The sequence below is a fragment of the Salarias fasciatus genome, chromosome 14, assembly GCF_902148845.1.
Source record: "Salarias fasciatus chromosome 14, fSalaFa1.1, whole genome shotgun sequence".
In the NCBI taxonomy this organism is placed as follows: domain Eukaryota; kingdom Metazoa; phylum Chordata; class Actinopteri; order Blenniiformes; family Blenniidae; genus Salarias; species Salarias fasciatus.
Window position 1 is genome coordinate 16,105,721 of NC_043758.1, and position 19,015 is coordinate 16,124,735.

Consider the following 19,015-nt stretch of genomic DNA (forward strand, 5'->3'; position numbering starts at 1 on the left):
AACCCTGTTGATTATACTTACAGTTCAGTGTTTTATCATGGATGCGGGCCATCACTTTTTTTAAACCATCATTTCTACAGCAAAAACACAAAGAAAACTTTTTTCCCATGACTTTCAGCGTCCACCTCAGAGCTTTATAGCAGTGATTTCCACAGGTATTTTAATATAGTAGGGTCAAAGAAGGAATCTTACTGTAAGATCCAAAAGATTTAATGAAGTCTCTGCAGAGTTGATCATTTTTTTTGTGGAGTCATGTTGAAACACACACACACGCACACACACACACGCACATACACAAAAGTCCTCTTCTGCTTCTGTCCATTCAAATAACGCTAACAATAGCTTCAGTGGTCACTTTCAAAATCATCTCTTCTTTTTTTTCTTTCTTCGTTGTGGGAAAAGGTCACCGCATCCTTTCATAATGTCGCCTTTGTGTGATAAGCAAAGGTCAAGCAAAGGTCGTGACAGAATGTTCCTCTGGGAATGGAAAGTTATGCTGACGGTTTGGGTGTTTGTTGGTATGGAGGTATGAAGGTTGAATACTGGACACAAACAACGTGCACATGCACACTGGTGCGTGCGCACAGTCTTGTATTTCTATCCTTGTGGGGACCGTCCATTGACTCCCATTCATGTCTAGCCCCTAACCCTGACCCTTACCTAACCCTAACCCACACCACAACAAAGCCTAACCCTAAAGAAATGTTTTTGCACTTTTACTTTTTTCAGTAACAACAACATGGTCAAGAAAACACTGTTTCTCCTACTTAGGACCGGAAAAAGGTCCCCACAAGGCACGTCGTTCCACGTTTTGCTATCCTTGTGGGGACATTTGGCCCCGACAAGGATAGAAATACAAGAACGCACACACACACACACACACACACACACACACACACACACACACACACACACACACACACTTACACTGATGCACAAAATACTCAGTTAAATAAGGATCCTACTAAGTACAGTATGTTGGGTCTCTCACATGCTGCTGCTGTATATAGATATGCGTGTGTGTGTATGTGTGTGTGTGTGTGTGTGTGTGCACGAGGGCCGAGGGTACCCCAGGGGGTCAGCTCAATAAATCCTGCTCAGTGTTTCTCCCCCTGCCTTTTAACATTCCTCTGAACAGACCTGTAAATGATACAACTCCTGCTTTATGGTTATTACCATACCGGCTCTCTCTGTCTGTGCGTGAACTGCATCTGTCCCTCTTTAAGGTGATTTGTGTTGAAAGTATAGGGGCTTGCGATGCTGCGTTGTGTAAGCGGTGTTTAAAGTAACAGAAGGGACATGACAGGAGCCAGCGACCATAATTTAAAGAGCATCTCCCCCTCCGCCGTCTCCTCACACTAGAGAACAGAACAGCCAGTCCTTTCTGCTCGTCCTGTCTTATCGCCTTCAGCCTGCAGCCTGTGGGTACAGTCACTTCTGGACAGAAATCATCTGTTGTCTTCAAGAATTTATAGATGATCCCTGCTGTGGGAATTCATAAACGACTAAAGTGCACTGCTTTCAGAGGCTCCAGAAAAAACACAAGACTTGTTAGTAAAATCGCTGACTCGGCCATCTCAATGTACGTTATAATGGTTTTGTATCCTTCCTGAAGACAGTTTGCGTGGAACCAGACAAAAATGATCTTAAGAATATCAAACATATATCCCTTTCTCTTCACACTGTACACTGCTCTGCTGCGTGTCAAGTGCAGAAGTATTCAGATGACACTGCAATTGTCGCTTGTGTGAAGGGTAGGGATGAAAAAGAGTACAGGGAGCTCATCACGGGATTCATCACCTGGAACAGGGACAATGGTCTTATTCTGAACACCTCTAAGACGAAGGAGTTGATCATTGACTTTGGCAGGAAGCCCTCTCATCAACCTGTCATCATCAACGGAGAGAGTATTGAGGTTGTTCACACCTACAAATACTTGGGCGTGCACCTTGACCACAAACTGGAGTGGTCAGAGCAGGCTCGGACCCTGTATAAGAAAGGACAGAGCAGGCTGTTTTTCCTGAGGAGACTTAAATCCTTTGGCGTGTGTGGTGACATGCTGTACATTTTCTATCAGTCTGTTGTGGCAAGTGCTGTTTTCTTTGGGGTTGTCTGTTGGGGTGGCAGTATGACAAAAAGAGACAACAATCGGCTGGACAGACTGATCAGGACGTGTGCATCTGTGATGGAGAGGAAGGTGGACTTTGTTGGAGCAGTCTTGGAGAGGAGGATGAGGGCTCTAATGCAGGGTATCTTGAGGAACCCCAAACATCCACTGCACAACACAGTTGCAGCTCAAAAGAGTGACCGGAGTAACAGGCTCCTGTCACTGCGCTGCAGAACTGAGCGCTTCAAGAGGTCGTTCATCCCCTCAGCAATCAGGCTGTATAACAGATGTGCCTGAGTACACTATGAGCACTTTATTGTACTTTTGTTATTTATTTGCGTGCGAATGATTTGGGTACCCCTATTTCTCCCTTGGGAGATTAACAAAGTTTTTATCTATCTATCTATCTATCTATCTATCTATCTATCTATCTATCTATCTATATTTGATATCACACACCAGATGTTTGTTTTTCTCAGTTCTTTTTCTATTAAAAAAAGTTTTGCACCGGAAGAGTAATTAGACATTTTTTGAGATACAATTTGTTTTAGCTTCCCTGCTAAATCATTTTAAGAAATGAATTATCACTCTTAACTCTACCATGTAAAAAGCAACTGGCAGAGAAGATCAGCTAATGCTTCGTACAAATGAATTAGATGTGAAGTTTTAATTAAACTTTAAAGTAAGCTTGCAATCAAACCCGATTAGAACTTTTTCAGACTGACATAATTTGCAGCTCTTGGAATAACAGGCTACGAAATGATGTGTTTCCGTATTCCAGTTACACATACATTCAATTTCACACTTGAGTGAGTTTGTCGTCTGTAATCTTTGTTCTATTTAGTGAATGTAAAGCTGCACAACTGCTGTCCATAACGTTCTTTCCCAAGTTTTCTCTTAGCTATAGATGCATCCAAAATATGTAGAAAGAACATTGAAACCTCCCACATAATTTCTGAATTAAGTCTCCCTGACATCAACATGCAAGAAAACCAAGCCATATGAAGCATTAAATAAACTTTATGCTGTCTGACGGTACTTTAAGTTGTTTCCTCTTTGTGTCATAATATTATTTCTATGTTTCTTCTATGAACCCCAAACATCCAAATTTCCAGCCTCGTGAGATATTTAAAATTACTGATTATTGAAGTTACTAGTGAAGTAACTTCAATACTAATTTTTAGAGGAATTACTAGTACCTGAAGTCAAATCCTAGTTGTCAGCGATGTATGAAATATGGTCAAGCTCTTTCATTGGCCATTCTAGACGATGTCTTTCTGTTATTTCTAGTCCTTGTGCCGTTTTTTCACTATCTTGTATTCCATCTGTTTTCCATCTAACAAAGGACCATGAGGATAAATCTCCAAATATCAAGCCCTCAATTTTTTGAACATCAGCTGTTGTTCCACAGTTCTGATCATTTCTAACCAAAACTTTTGAAAGCTGAGAAATGCTTCGATCCTCAGTCAGCGGCGGCTGCGTAATGCTGGAGACTTTGCTGCTGATCTGCTTTGATGTTCAGTTTCATGTCAGAGCTGACTTACTTTTTTTTTTTTTTAAACCAGCATCGATATCACCAATATTTCACAACTTGGAGCCATTGCTTCGAGCTGGATATTCATACATATTTGTGGTTTTCTTACACAATCTGTTAGTTATTATCAGATTTTTGGCTGCTGATTTACTTGAAAGTCATAAAAATCTGAGTCACAAAGATAATTGTTCACAATCTGTGAATGTGGTGGCTAAAAAAAAAAAATTGACTGATTGAGCAAGTTATTTGTACAATTTTTGCAAGGTTTTCAGTGTAGCCAAAGTTATGTGTAAGAACCAAAAAACTAGATCGATTTCAGTGGGCCACAGCTTTACAATCATACAAAGACTTTTTCCAAAAAGTAGTGGGAGAAGATCGAATAAACAACATTTGCCTCAATATTTTCACAAACTCCATTCTGGTTTTAATACAATGCAGTCACATATTTTCAGTCATTATGGTTCTCAAGTTTATCTACTGTTTCGAAGCTTTGACTTGAATTGACCCTCAAGTATGAACCACATTAAGACTTTTACGTTTATTGGTGTTTGGAAGCTCTCATGAAACTCTGCTCCCTGAAATAGAAACTTTATATTTGTACAAAGAAAAATGTGGTAAAGCATCCAAATTAGACACGACAACGTTGAAAACGAGTTTTAAAGTCGAGCTTTTCTACATGCAAACAGTGAAAACAGAACTTTTCTGAAGAAGATTGCTCACCACTATTATGTCTCATAAGCTCAATGTATTGCAGTAATCAGAAGAAAAAGAACAGAATATTCTGTAACGTCTGGTTTTAGATAAAACGTCTACAGTCTCTATGTTGAACAACGTCTCAGATTTTGCGTACAGATTTCTAAACCTGTCCAGATGAAAATGGTTTTCTGTCTGTCTGGCAGGTAACCACATGCTGCTACGAGTGTTGCCTTCAGTCTACCCCCAACAGCCAGACACGATCCACCGTCACCTTGGTAACCTGACCGCGATGATGTCACAGCTGGAGTCCCCCGAGCAACAACACCTAATCAGACTCATACAAATGGTTGCGGAGCAACATCCGCTTGTGAGTATCTGTGATGTTTCTATTTATTGCTGTGTTTTGTGTGTGTGTGTGTGTGTGTGTGTGTGTGTGTGTGTGTGTGTGTGTGTGTGTGTGTGTGTGTGTGTGTGTGTGTGTGTGTTCTTGTATTTCTATCCTTGTCGGGGCCAAATGTCCCCACAAGGATAGCAAAACATGGAACGACGTGCCTTGTGGGGACCTTTTTCCGGTCCTAAGTAGGAGAAACAGTGTTTTCTTGACCATGTTGTTGTTACTGAAAAAAGTAAAAGTGCAAAAACATTTCTTTAGGGTTAGGCTTTGTTGTCGTGTGGGTTAGGGTTAGGGTAAGGGTCAGGGTTAGGGGCTAGACTTGAATGGGAGTCAATGGACGGTCCCCACAAGGATAGAAATACAAGACTGTGCGTGTGTGTGTGTGTGTGTGCAGTTTCATAAAGTGTGGGTAAATGTAATAGTCACCTTTTGGTGACTTACTTAAGTGAACAGTAAGACCTCAGTGTGTGGCAACCATTTTTAGGAAGCTTGGCACTGACAGTAAGATGTGTGGGTGGCTTTTTATAACCTCTCTCAGAGGTTTTTTATTTATTTATTTATTTATTTATTTTTTCATTTGAAGCTGAACTATAGCAAAGCTCACTGGAACAAAGATAGTTCTGAGAAACTGCAGCAGTTAGTTTGAAACACACATTTCCCTGCAGGAATTCCCTTAAATCGTGCGTCTTTTCGAGCAGAGCTGCCGATGTTCAACGTGAGGGGGGCAGGGAAGTACCACATACAAGCACACACACAGCACATGGTGGTAAAACACAGTTCGTCTCAGTCAGTGGAGAAACAAAGGCAGCCATCTGGAGTTATTCTCATCTGCACCCCCCGCACAGACTCTTCAAAATAGTTATGCTGTGATTGAAACTGCGTTCGTCACAGCGCTTACCAAATGTTTTTGCATGCTGGTGCTCACTTACGCGAAGTGATGCCGCATCGGAGACATTAAATCTGACACTTATATGGAAACTTGATGTTACGCAAGCTTACTTTGAGCTATTACTGATTCAAAAACGGCATTTAATATTAAGGTGATTATTCAAAAAGAGTGACTCAGTAGCAGCAGGAGGGCTGGCAGTGGTGGGCCTGAGCAGAAGCAAACAAGTCTCTTCTGTAGTTTTCTTTTTTTTCTCATTCATTCTCTCTGCTTCTTGTTTCCTCTCATCTGTGCAGATGCTGAGCCCTCAAGTGTCTGTGTTGGTCAGCTACCTGGCAGACCAGTCTTTGACCGAGGCCCTGCTGGGTGCGCTGGTGGACGTGTCGCAGGCAAGCCCTTCCTCTCTGGTCAGCTTCCTCCCGGCACTCAGGATGGTGGGGCAGCAGTCTCCAGCTTTCCTGGGTCATGTGGCCAAAGTCCACAGTGCCGTGGGCATCATCAGCGAGGTAAAGTTTGACCGAATGGCGATGTGTTCGAAGCTGCACGGTGCAGCAGTGGTTGGCGTTATCAGTCATTAAAATTGTTCTCCTTGTCTACAAAAGGCGAAATGACCTCAGACCAAAATAAGCGTTCGAGTAACCTGTTGGTTGTGAAGCCTCCAGACCTCTCGAGTCCTATGAGGCTGGCTGACTCACTGTTCCCAGAACCAGAACCAAACAAGATGAAGCAGCATTCAGTTATTCTGCTCTGCACCTGTACAACAAAACTCCGAAAGCACTGAGGTCTGCTCAAACCGCTCATTTAAATCAGACCTGACAAAACTTTTGTTTGTTGCAGCTTTTATAGAAATTCTATTCCTTTTATAATATTTTTGTTCCTAACTCTTTTCATTTTACAAACTTCCTGTGCAGGTCCTTCCTGTTCCTGTACACAGTGGTCAGGAGAATCCCTTTGACTGGACCAGAAAAACACTAAAATGCTCATTTACCATGTCAGATGTCTTGTTCTCTGTTGCTCCAAGGTTGAAACACGTTTGTGCTCCGGACACAGATCTGCAGCTTTTGGCCACTGTCAATTACATTAATGTCATCATTACATTAACGGTTACATTAATTTACCGAATAGGTATCTCCAGTGTACACTGAAATAAAAATCCCCTGAATTCTCCGAGAGGCTCTTCGTCAACAGAGTCTGATATCCCCTTGAAGGAGGTCTGTTTTAATAGAGCAAATTATGGTAGAGGTTGAACCTGCAGCGCAGCACTTTGTCAACTTCAAGTTGAAAAGTGGCTTTTCAGCCACTTTTCAACCTGTGTGGCTACGTACCGCTGCTGAATCGCCGCTAAATTTATTAGCCCAGGAAATGGAGCGAGCTGCTTGGTGGCATGGCTGCAGATGGATGAGCAGAGGTATCAGAATACTATTTGTAATTCTAAATCTGAATATTTCACCAGGTTGAGCCTCATTTAAAGGCTGTTTTTTGTGGGATGATTGCATTGATGCACACTAAAATAAAGTGAATAGGAAGGAAGGACTCGTCCTAGCAGTGTTGTTTGGTGTGTATTGGTTGTATCATATCAGGGGATGTTATTCCCACCACAGTGCGCTCCAGCAATCATTAACTCACCATTTAAGCAGGTGCTGCTGTTCGTCTTGTCACAGGAAGTCCAGCCATAAACTGACCTTGAGACGGGACTGACACAAGTCTGATACTCAAGGTGCCAGATACGGTGTTGTTTTGAGCGCAATTTGTGCTGATATTTGAAAAAGAAAAACTCTCGATAGTGTCCAAAAGATACTGGAGTCAAGAGCAGGTGGATGTGACCAACCACAGAGTGGAAATTTCCCCAAACATATGACATCAGTAGAAGCGGAGGGCAACAAATGTGATATCAGGCATTTTGTTCCTCGCAGAAAATGATACTTAAGACCAGGAATTTTACATTGTTTCAGTACGCGACCTGTTTGTTGGTCTGTGTGGACAATAAGCCCCTTTACATCGGATAAAGTAAAAGCAGATTATACATAATCAAATACATGAACTTTTTTTTTTAATGTGAAACTGTTGAATATTGTCTGCTTAACATCACTGTGTTCATTTGGCTTATTTACAATTGTTCTGTTTATATTACATTTCCTTCCCAGCTGAAAGTAATTGAAATCATTATGTTTGTCAAGATTTTCTTTTCTTTTTTTAATGCAACACACAGAAACCTGCACTAAAGAAAAAAAAAAAAAGAAACCTGCACTAGAGACACACGGTTTGTGTTGTCAAGACTAACTTATGACCAATGACAATGATAATGAAGTCACATGTCATATCTTAATCCGTGTGTGTGTGTGTGTGTGTGTGTGTGTAGAGGGACAGCAGTGACAGGTGAGGGCTCCCACGCTCTTCGTCTCCTCTGGGTCCATTTAGGGCCGTTTAACATCAATTTCAGGGAAATTAGCAACGAGGGAAAATACATCATGGCTGCCTGTAGATAAAGTGTTCCCCTTCCACACAAACACACAAACTGGCACACCCGAAAACCCGAAAACCACAATGAAGCTTTCTGTTTCTCCGGGGCAACGCTTCGTCCTCAATCTTCTTGTCAAATAACCTGCCAACCCAGCTTCAGCAGGCGCACACACACACACACACACACACACACACACACACACACACACACACACACACACACACACACACACACACACACACACACACACACACACACACACACACACACACACACACACACACACACACACACACACAGTGTTTCGGACTTTGGTGTCCTGTCTTTCTTCACATTGGAACCATTTGGAAAATAACCCATTCTTTCTGGGAAATGCCCCTGCAGAGGCCTCCTGGTGATGGCAGTGGAGAGTGCTGCCTCCTCTGGGTTTGTGTACGTGCCCGACACACACACACACTCGTGCGCACACACACACGCACACACATACAAACAGATGCATTTGCTCTTGATTGCACAACTTTCTCTCTGGATCCCTTTACCTCCTGAAGGGAGTTAGACTGTATTGTGTTTCTGGACCTTTAACTTGTTAAATCTAAATATGTAACCTGTTTTAAAACACACGCACACACACACACACACATACTACACTGCTAAGCCTTGTTGTAAATATACCCCCTGGTAGTATCATTTTTTTATTTGCTGCAAATACAATTTCCAAGGATGTATTAATTCGATATTCAATATTTCTGACTGTGTTGCACAGTGAGCAAAGCGCCTGAGTGTGTGTGAACTTCTGGCATTGAGCAGAAGTGTTTTGAGCTATTTTGACAGAGAGAAGCCATGTCTGATGGTTTCATGTGAAGCATTATAGTCGAGGTGGTGAGCATTGAGATTAATTTATTATTCATGACAGTCAAAAATCCACACAAGGCTTCCAGGTGGGTTATTTCATTTTCAAATACAGAGCACCATGCAAGGAGGCACTGAGATTTTTGCACAATCACCTTGTTTGTGTGGTTTCAGGTCAGGAAATGTCCTACTGGATTTAAGTTGAGGGAATTATTCTATGTTCATGTTGCACCGCACACTTTTTTTTTTCCAAATTTGTGAAACACATATATCATTTTCCTTCCAATTCACAAGTAAGCAGCATGTTGTGTTTTCCTGTCACATAAAATCCAATGAAACACAGTTACATTTGTGGTTGGAATGTGACAAAATGTAGAAAAGTTCCAGGTTATGAAAACGTTTGCCAGCCACTGCATGTACGTGGTTTTCAGAACTATCAGTAAAACATTTTATAACCAAAGTTCACGTTTGAATGGATCCTAAATGTATTACTCTACATTACCCAAAAACAATTATTTGTACAAAAGAAATCCTGAAACGGTTCCTAATTTAGCCTCACTCAACATCTGTTGTACATTTCTATATAAGAACATGTAAAGTCTTAAATTTCTCCCACTGCATCAACATGCTATTGAAACTGGGTCATTTCTGATGCCTCTGTTGAAATCATGACTTTATAGCATTTTTTTTCAATCTGATAGTTTACTGCTTACATCTGTGATGATTCAGATCTTCTGCAGCATCTGATAAAGTTTCAGTGTTGTACATGGCATTATTAGAATTCTGCCAGATGTTTTTTTTTTTTTGTAATTAGCTCTTTCATTTATTGTCTTTGAATTAAATAATGAAAATGTAGAGATCAAGTTTTTTGTCGTGACATGTTTTTACAAGGTAGAAAGTTAAACAGTATTTGTTGTTTTTTTTATTTCACGCTCAGATCATCTGTGAAACAGAAAACACACAGTCTTACACAAATACAAGCAGGCTGCTGCATTGGTAAAGTCCAGTTTGTTGTGTGTGTTGTGTGCGCTTCGAGGAAAGCAGGGTTATCAGCGTCCTCAGAGGACAGATCTTGCTTGTCACCAGATCGGTGCAATGTTTTTCTTTCTTTGCTTTCTTTGCTTTGTGCACCGACATGTGCAGCTTCCAGAGGAGACTGACTCCCACTGCTGTTGGATTTGTGATAATGAAGACAATGACAGTGAATGAGCCGGGGTGTGCATTTCACAGAGGATGTTTATGTGTGTTTGTGCTCAAATGAGAGTGAAGAAAAGTGACTTGTTTCCCCAGATTTGCAGGTTTGGCTGAAAGCATTAAAAACACAGTTACCTCGTCATTTTTGGCCGAATTTCATCGAACAGTTTAGTTTTCCTTTTAATGCATTTTAGCATTTATGACTCGAAATCAAAGCCGAGTGGTGTTTCCAAATAATTAAACAATGTTTTATGAGCTGGCAGCTTGCAACTGCATCACTGTGAAATATCTCACTTGCTCACAGTTCCTGATTGTGCTCTGATATTTTTGAAATATCGTCCAGAAATGGTGAGATTAAGCCTGAGTGGCGTTGCAGAAGTAGCTCCCTGTCTTGTGAAGTCTTGATACCTGGTGGCTGAACTGCTCTAAATACCTGCTTGGCATGTTGTTACAGAATAACGTCAACTCATGCCTTTTTTAGGAGCCCGGTTTAAATTTAGTATCCTCCAAAGTGCTGGTGAAACATGCCTGAACTATGCAGCGGCTGCATTCCTCTCTTCTTACAAGGTGTGTTTGACGTCCGACGCCTCCGTCCATCCTTCTGTCCCTCCATCCGCCGTCTCTCAGCTGCAAGAGAAAAGAGATTTTTCTCATTACAGGATCATGATGCTCTCATTTTTTTTCACTCAAGCATTGCCGGTTTTTCCAAGCGTTGAATAAAATGTAGCTTTTGTTGTGGTCTGCACAGATGGGGAAGTTTAGCTTTGGTTTTTACCCTCAAACAAAGCCAGAGGGCGGTTACTGAATCATGTCACCTGATTTCATGTTTCACAGGTTTACACCACTTTCAAATGTTCTACTCCAAATAAAAAAGGGTTGAAATTAAATTGTGCAGTTTAAGCTGTGATGAAATTCAGATATATGTTTATGCAGGCATAGATTATGATTAGAGACACCTGTGGCTATAAAAGAAAGACCTCAGCTGTCATTTGAGAATACAAGTGTGTGTGACATTGTTTACATCCCTCAGTGTCAGCAGTAAGCAGATTGTATATGTGTTGGGTTTGGATTGCACCAAAAGCAGAAAATGATGAAATGCGAGTGTTTTAGCAAAGCTCGATGGAGAAGAAACAACTCCGAGCGGGGGGGGGGGGGGGGGGGATTATATTTGTAAGTCTGCTCAGAGCCAACTGCATGTGTTTTTATTTATTATTGTTCGTCATGATTTAGAAACTGAAGAAGTTGCCCCAAACTCTTCAAACTGCCTGGAAGTGCCGAGCTCATATGAGTACTTCCAAACCTTGTCATAACAGGTCACTCGTCCCATTTTCTGTCGCACTCTGGCATTGTTCACATGCTGGTGTCGCGCCAAAGGTGGAACGGTAGGAAGAGACGGGGCAACACGATCAACAAAAGTCAACAAAAGATGTTCATTCCTGTTTTTTGAACAAAATGTAATATATATTGGGTTAAATGCAACACAGTAATTGAGTCTTAATGCTCAGTCAGACCAAATGGTGTCAATAAATTGCCCCATTAACTCGTCGAGTTTTATAGGACAAGTTGCTATAGCAACCGCAGTAAACAAGAAGAAACCGGACAGACTCTCAGAGGACTTAACCTTTTATCCCTTTTATTGTGCAACAACACAGAAATATAGGCAGAAAAATATATATTTACATAGAATGCTCTATAAAGAGTGCATGTCTCTAAGAAATGATCATGTAGATTTGCTGCTGTCCGTCCTGCAGGCTCACGCTCACGGCTCGCTGGTGTACCTGGTGTCGCTTCTGGGCAGCATGGAGCACAGCTTTCACCACACCCTGCTGCTGGAGATCAGAGCCCTGACCGACCGCTACCCGTCTCTGCTGGGCGGCTGCGGGAAAGACATCTACAGGATGAGCAACTCGTTCACGGCTATAGCCAGGCTGCTGGGGAGGCGGCTGGAGGAGAAGACCGCCGCCCACTGCAGGTCAGCGCCGAGAACGTTAACACTGCCTGACAGGAGAGATGTAAACACAATTTATACAACTCTGCAAACCCACCTGGTGGTCATAAACCACAAGGAGATCACTGCAGATTGATTATCAGTGTTGTTCAGATTGTTGCTTCAGCTCAGGTTTCATTCACTCTGCAGCCTAAAGTGGCCCAAATCTGACGTTCTTGCTACAGTGTGACCCATATCTGATTTTTGATGACAGTCTGAAAGGTACAAAACCTATTCTTTTCCCCTCTCTCTCTCTTTTCCAAATCAGATCCAGGCCACTTTCATATGCAGTCCTAAACCAGTTACATATGTGAGGCTTTTCGAATTGACCTCAGCCTGAACGGTCATTCCTCACTTCATCCAACTTCAGCGCGACAGAAGTGGAACAGGCATCACAGTTCTGGGCTCGAGGAGGCAGGATGTGGTGCGATCACTTTAAAACAATGCACAAAACTCCTCGTCCACACATAACTCCCGCGCAGGAAATTGCTCAAATTTGTGGTCTTTAATTTCTAAATCTTCCTCTCTTTATTGTTTCGTCGTTCTTTAGTCATTACAGTCAGAATTGATTACACAGTTGGACATGTGAGCATCCATATTCTCTTCTGTGAACACAGAAATGTGATGAGGGACATCACATTTACACATATTGATCACTTCAGTATCCTCATATAGAGATATTAAAAAAACATGTTTACATATATAAATGGAACATTAATGCCCGCAGTGTGAACACGTACATACAATTACACTAAGTACATAAAGAAGCATTAAAAGTGTTTCCTTTTGTTATATAGAGGTTTGTTGGAAATATAGAGTCAATTCTTTAGTGAAGCTTAATGTAATATTAAAACACTGATGTTTATCTTCGTTACAGAATATTCATTAGTTTTTGAAGTTACTAAATTCAAGAGAAAACACATCTTGAGTCCACATAACAACCACAATACTATTGTGACATTAAAACCTTCCCAAAAAATCTGAGTTTATAACTTTCAGCAATTATTTATAGACCAATAAAAACACTTAACATTTCTGATATCTTATTCTGCCTCCCCCACTAACTTGCTGTTTATGGTTGTTGGGAACCATGAGAAGTGCTGCATGGAGGCGGATGTCACGTCAGGCCACTGCGTGCATGCATTTGCGTGTTAATGTGCATAAGTTGACTGGGATTCATCTGGCTGCAGTGTGGGAATCACACGCACAGCGCCCTCTCTCTTAAATAAGAACAGCATGTGCAACACTGGAGACTTCCAGAGGCTTTGCTTGAGGTCCTCCGGAGGAAAGATGGAGGGAAGGAGGGATTGGGAGAGACAGGCTGGTTTATTAGTGACGGAGCAGGAGGGGGTGAGGACCCAACAAAGACAATATGGCATTTTAATGGGGAAAAAACAAAAAAAGGAAGAGAGAGGTAGAGGTCATGAGAGGCGGGTGAGAGACAGTCATCAGACAAACAGATGGACACAGGAGGTGAAAGAGGAGGACCGAAGAAAATGTGTCCCTTCAGCTTGATCTCACACTCCTGCAATCCCGTCTTATCTGTGTGTGTGGTGTGTGTGGTGTGTGTGTGTGTGTGTGTGTGTGTGTGTGTGTGTGTGTGTGTGTGTGTGTGTGTGTGTCTATGTTGCAGGTTGGACGATACGTGTCCGTCTCACCACCTGTCCCTGCCCGGTGGCGGAGGGGGAAGAGGCGGGCTGTCGGAGCAGCGGCTGCAGCTGAAGATCCAGGCCTTCGAGGAGAAACTGAAGGAGGCCGGCGAGGAAGAGGAGGAGGAAGAGGAGGAGGAGGTGAAGGAGGAGGAGTCTTCGGTTCCCCAGCGACGGTTCAGCCTGAGCCAAGCTGTCAGGGAGGAGAGACGCGAGATGAGATTCAACAGGTCAGTCAGTCAGAAACATGCTCCTGTCATCCGGCTGGATCGTCTGACTTATCGCTGGTGAAGGACGGGCTGTTATCTCCGTCACCGTGCAGCCGGGAAGGTTTTATGCCAGGCCATCAGTCAAGAGGACATTAATCTGTCTGTTTATTGAAAATAATTTGGTTTGTTAAAGAACAGAATGAGGCAGAGACTACTTCAAACATTCCCCACAGAGCGCCTGACCAGACCTGCAGGATGTCCTTATGTAGTGTAAAAACCACAGAGAAACCTTTAACAACTCACTGTTTCACAGTTTGCTTCCATCTCGCCTCTCCGGTGTTTGTTCTCTCGGGGTTTTTATTAAAAAGTGTTTTTCAACCACCGTCGTGTTTTTCTGCTTGCTTTTGACCGTCCTGCTTCCCGTTTACTGCTCACGTCATCACGTCATTACGTACGGGGGCGCGCATGCACAGAACAAATAATCCCCATTTAATCCGCTCCGCTGTCAGGCGGCGTTTATATGAGACACGGAGCGGATTGTCGATCGGTGTAGACGACCTTGTACAATCGGCTCCGAAATGCAATCCGCTCCAAGTGAAGCGGATCCACTCGGGCGTTTACGTGACGCATTTACAATCTGCTCCGCCATATAAGCGGATTATACGTGGTCCATGTAAACGTGCCTAATGAAAAACTAAGATCAAACTTTCAATTTCACAGATATTTCTCAAGACAATTCATCCATATCAGGTTTTGTAAGAATTTATCAGATGTTAACATTTTTCAAATATCCTTGTGCGACTGTGCACTGAAGCTTAGAGAAGAATTGGATTGGATTTGTCTGCTTGTAGGTTATTAAATTATCCTTTTACTGCTTTAACAGTGCAATGCTCATTTTACCCAGATTTAAAGCTGGTTTTGAGCTGTTTGTGTTGCACCCTCTCAGCTGAATTCAGGTCAGCCTTATGGTCTTTACAATAACATTAAACTCAGAAAAGCACCTTTTTGTTTATTGCTAATAGAGCTAAGAATCCTATATTTTGACAACTGAGACACTTGAACTAGACCCTTAGTTTGCATCACATACAGAATTTATATGGATTTTTAAAAACCATTTTCCTAAGCCTTTTTTTAAAACGCCATATCATGCAATGATTCTTAATTTGAGGGCCTGGGCTGCTCACTGGGAGGGCACACGCTGACCCTTGTTCAGTCTTAAAAAAGCAAACTGTGTTATGGGCAAGTGAGAGTAAGAACTGCTGGGTTTCGTAGTAATGGAAGAACTGTTCTGTTGTGGTTGGCTGAATGCTTCGACTCTGCGGGGGAGAACTTGCAGAAGCATCCAGTATAAAAAGAAGCTGTTCTGGATAATATTCAGATCTGGAACTTTGGTATATGGCTCGCTGTAGCTGTGATGGCTGCATAATGAATAAATAAATATGTCTTCTTCTTAGAGAATGATCAAGGAAACCCATCCGGAATAATTATGGGGAGGTGAGAGTGAAAATAAACAGTGACTTGGAACTGATGCTTTCCGTCTCACTGCAGGCTGTGTTGAAAAGTAACTCCGTAAACCATTAAAGCCAAAGGGAAACGAGCTTCCACTTAGTGCTGTTTGTAATTTAGATTTAGTGGTCACAGCAGCAGTGTGTCACGCCACTGAGAACTGCATAATGAAGTAAGATTGCAGAATCCTTTCAGAAAACATTAACAATGCCGAAATGGTAAAAACAGCTATTTTCTTTTCGGCAGTAAATTGTATTCAAAGTTAAACGCTGTTTAAAGAAGATTGCTGTGTTTAGTAAATGATGTGCTTGAGCCTGTAATCCTCGTGTCACGCTCTGTTCTTCAGGTATTTTGCCATTTCCTGTTCATGCTAATTGTTACAAAATGACTGTCAGTGTCTCCTCGTCACTTTCACTCAGGGCTGTTTTCATCTGGAAATTAAAACCAGATAATCTCAGCATAACCTTGCTCTAAAGGAATGACAAGGAAACTGGATACAGTGCAGGAGTTTTTTCAGTTAAATAAAATTAGGAAGTTTTCTAGTTGATGTCCATAAAATTCCGCCTCCTCAGGTGAAGCATTAAACAATGTAGATCCATATTTTTCCCAGCATTATGCTATCATGTTATTATTTCCTTGCCTTCACAGGTCAAAGAGTCTCGCTCTCCATGCCGTACGCTCACGCTCCATCAACTCTGACACGGGGGAGGACAGCGAGGCCGTGGAGCTCGGCATAGACAGCGCCTTCTCCTCTGCTCTGACCGATCCAAACCGCGAGAACCGCCAAGACGCGTCGCCTCCCGAGGCGGAAGCGGACGGCGACGGAGCCCCGCCCATCCCCGTCCCACTGGACAACGGGCTCAAAGAGACCGTGAGAGGTCAAAGTGGAGAGAAGGATGTGGAGGAGAAGCAGGGGGAGGGGGACAGACTCTTCGTCCATCTACGAGACAACATGGAGGCCATCAGGGAGTTCTGCAGAGACGCGGCGCAGCAGATCCCCATACCTGAGCAGTGTGTGATAGAAGGTAACGTGAGACAGGCGGAGGACAGAATGTTGTCGGTATTCAATAACATAACATTGAGTGAGTGATATAGTGCGGTCGTCCACCGGCAGCGGTTCAGGGAGGATTTATTTAACCTGCTGAACCTGAAATAGACGACTGTCAGAGTGGCTGGGGTGATTCATGGTGAGGTATGTACACGCCTTCTCTTCACCTCGCTGCATCTCACACACTCACACACACACACACACACACACACACACACACACACACTCTCACTACTGCGGCCTTGTGTAGCAGAGACTAAAACGTAGATTAGCGTCTCTTCAGCCCCACTGGACAAGGATTTATTTCTGTCAGTGGGGCGATTTGATTGAAATCTGTGTTGATTACAGATTTTAATCCTGTCTGGAGGACAGGAGTGTGTTTTTTCCTTTAGTGCTGAATTTCTGTGCATGCCGAGGTCCTCTGGTACGTTATGTCCTGAAAAGACATCGCGCTCTTGTATCTTGTGTATCTTGTGTGCTGAGAGCTGCTGCAGTAATGGAGTCTGTGGAATATCTTTGCCGGTGGCCCCTCCTGTAATTTGGCACAGGCTCTTCAAAATGACATCAGTGCAGTTACAGAGATGCGCACAACAAATATTTCATTACTGACATCCTTTATTAGTCCCATTTAAACATCGTCTTTCAGGGAGCGTTTGACCCTGACTTGACACATGAACAATAGTGAGAGTAGCCTTTATTTACCACAGCGCTTCTCTCCTGCTGAGCTCCTCCTGGGTTTATAAATTATGCAACACAGTGTGGAAGAAGAAACGCGAGACAGGAGGAACTGTTGTTTGATATTCGATGTTTGTAATCGATTTAAATGTTATACAACACCAAAGCAGCCATTTTCGGCATGTTGGTTTAATGAAAGCATGACTGAAAGTTATAGTTGGTAATATGGACTTACTTTCAGATTTTCTAGAGTCATCTGCATCTTTCACTTTCAGATTACTAAATTTTTGCACCAAAGTTATTCTAGACCAAGAAACTAAACTAAGAGGTCTACTTATAAAAACTGTTTAAAGCTTTGGATTTGCTTGAAAGATAACAGGAAATACATTCTAGGGTCAATTCAGGTTCATAATACTAAATAAATATTAAAAAAAAATGTGCTCACATGAAAAACATACCATTTCTATGTACAGCTCTTAAAGCCAAGACCTGACCCTGAAATATTGTAACCGTGAACCTCTCCAGCACATGGTCCACTGCTGACTCATAGGAAAACCTTAAAAAAAATAAAACATGTCAACTTTTTATCATTCATTCATTGGTATTTTGACAGGGGCGACATTCTGTTGCCATTCACGCATTAGCTTAAATGCAGAAACCAGCAAATGTAAATAACAGATTATCTCCGCTGTTTCCTGCAGTGATGTAAAGTCTCAGATCTGAGCACTCAGGGGCGAAATGTCCTGGAACTAATTTGTTAATGGAGAAATTAATCAAGGTAAAGAAAATGAGGATTGTTTTGAAGTGGGCAGGGTCTGTGTGTTTGGTTTCATTATTTCAGCATAATTAGATCTGAGGGGAAACAGATGAGCGTCACTCATACATGGTGTATAGGAAGAACATGTAATATGTGGGAGCAGCGCTGTGGACGTACATGACGCCGTTAACGCTGCAGAGCCAGCAGGGAAACTGAAGTTCAAGCAGTTCATTCGGAGGATCAATGACCATTTTAATCTAATCCATTTTCTGAACCTTTGCAATCCATTCTTATATTTCCCTACTCTTTTTTCCCTTCATATTTGGGGAAGTTATCTTTTATTTGTAGTCATATCGAGTACTTTTTGCTTATTTTCAATATTTGAATTTGATTTGCTCCACTTGAATTACATCTTCACTGCCATCTTGTCGCGGTTCCTGTCAGCACCTCTCCTCGTGCCGAGTCGTATTTTTTAACTTGATCCAGCCTTGATTGTATATTTTTTACCTGCCATTGACAGGATTGGGATTGAGGGAGCTGGACTCAGTCCCTGCTAAGGGACATACCTTTAACAGGTCGCCAGTTCACCTCTCCTCCAGGCAATTTAGAGTCACCCATTAACCAAATAACCTTTGGATTATGGGAGAAAATCCACACAGGCATAGGTTGAACATGCAAACTACACATAGCAGCTTCCTTGGGCCTGTTCAACGCATTACAGATGACAAACTGGTGAATACAGAAGTTGACCTGTTTTAATGATTTCTGGCGGGTTGTTTTAACCTCAAAATAATACTCAATGGTCTGAATTCGTTAACATAATATTTTTTTTACATCTATTTTGAGTCTTCATTCTCTCTTCAATTCGTTCTCCTCATTTTATTGAGTCTCTTCGTGAGAATCAGCCAGAGGACAGGATGTTACAGGTGGTCTCAGCTGAATCAAGTCATCATTTGTTGCGCTGTTGGCCCACCTTGCGATTAACCCTCTTTCTTTGAGGACGAGGATTATAAAGGAGGGCACTCCAATCTCACCTCACACGCGCACATGGAGACACAAAAAA

General features: G+C 42.3%; 1 protein-coding gene across 1 annotated transcript in view; it reads left to right on the plus strand.

Moving 5' to 3' along the window:
- veph1 (ventricular zone expressed PH domain-containing 1) overlaps nt 1–19,015 on the plus strand; it is an 80,891-nt gene that overhangs the window by 36,536 nt on the left and 25,340 nt on the right. Inside the window, exons 5-9 of the mRNA XM_030107847.1 lie at nt 4,541–4,704; nt 5,914–6,123; nt 11,873–12,093; nt 13,742–13,987; nt 16,121–16,497. Of these exons, the coding sequence (XP_029963707.1) occupies nt 4,541–4,704; nt 5,914–6,123; nt 11,873–12,093; nt 13,742–13,987; nt 16,121–16,497 (1,218 nt within the window). The remainder of the gene's footprint in view (nt 1–4,540; nt 4,705–5,913; nt 6,124–11,872; nt 12,094–13,741; nt 13,988–16,120; nt 16,498–19,015) is intronic.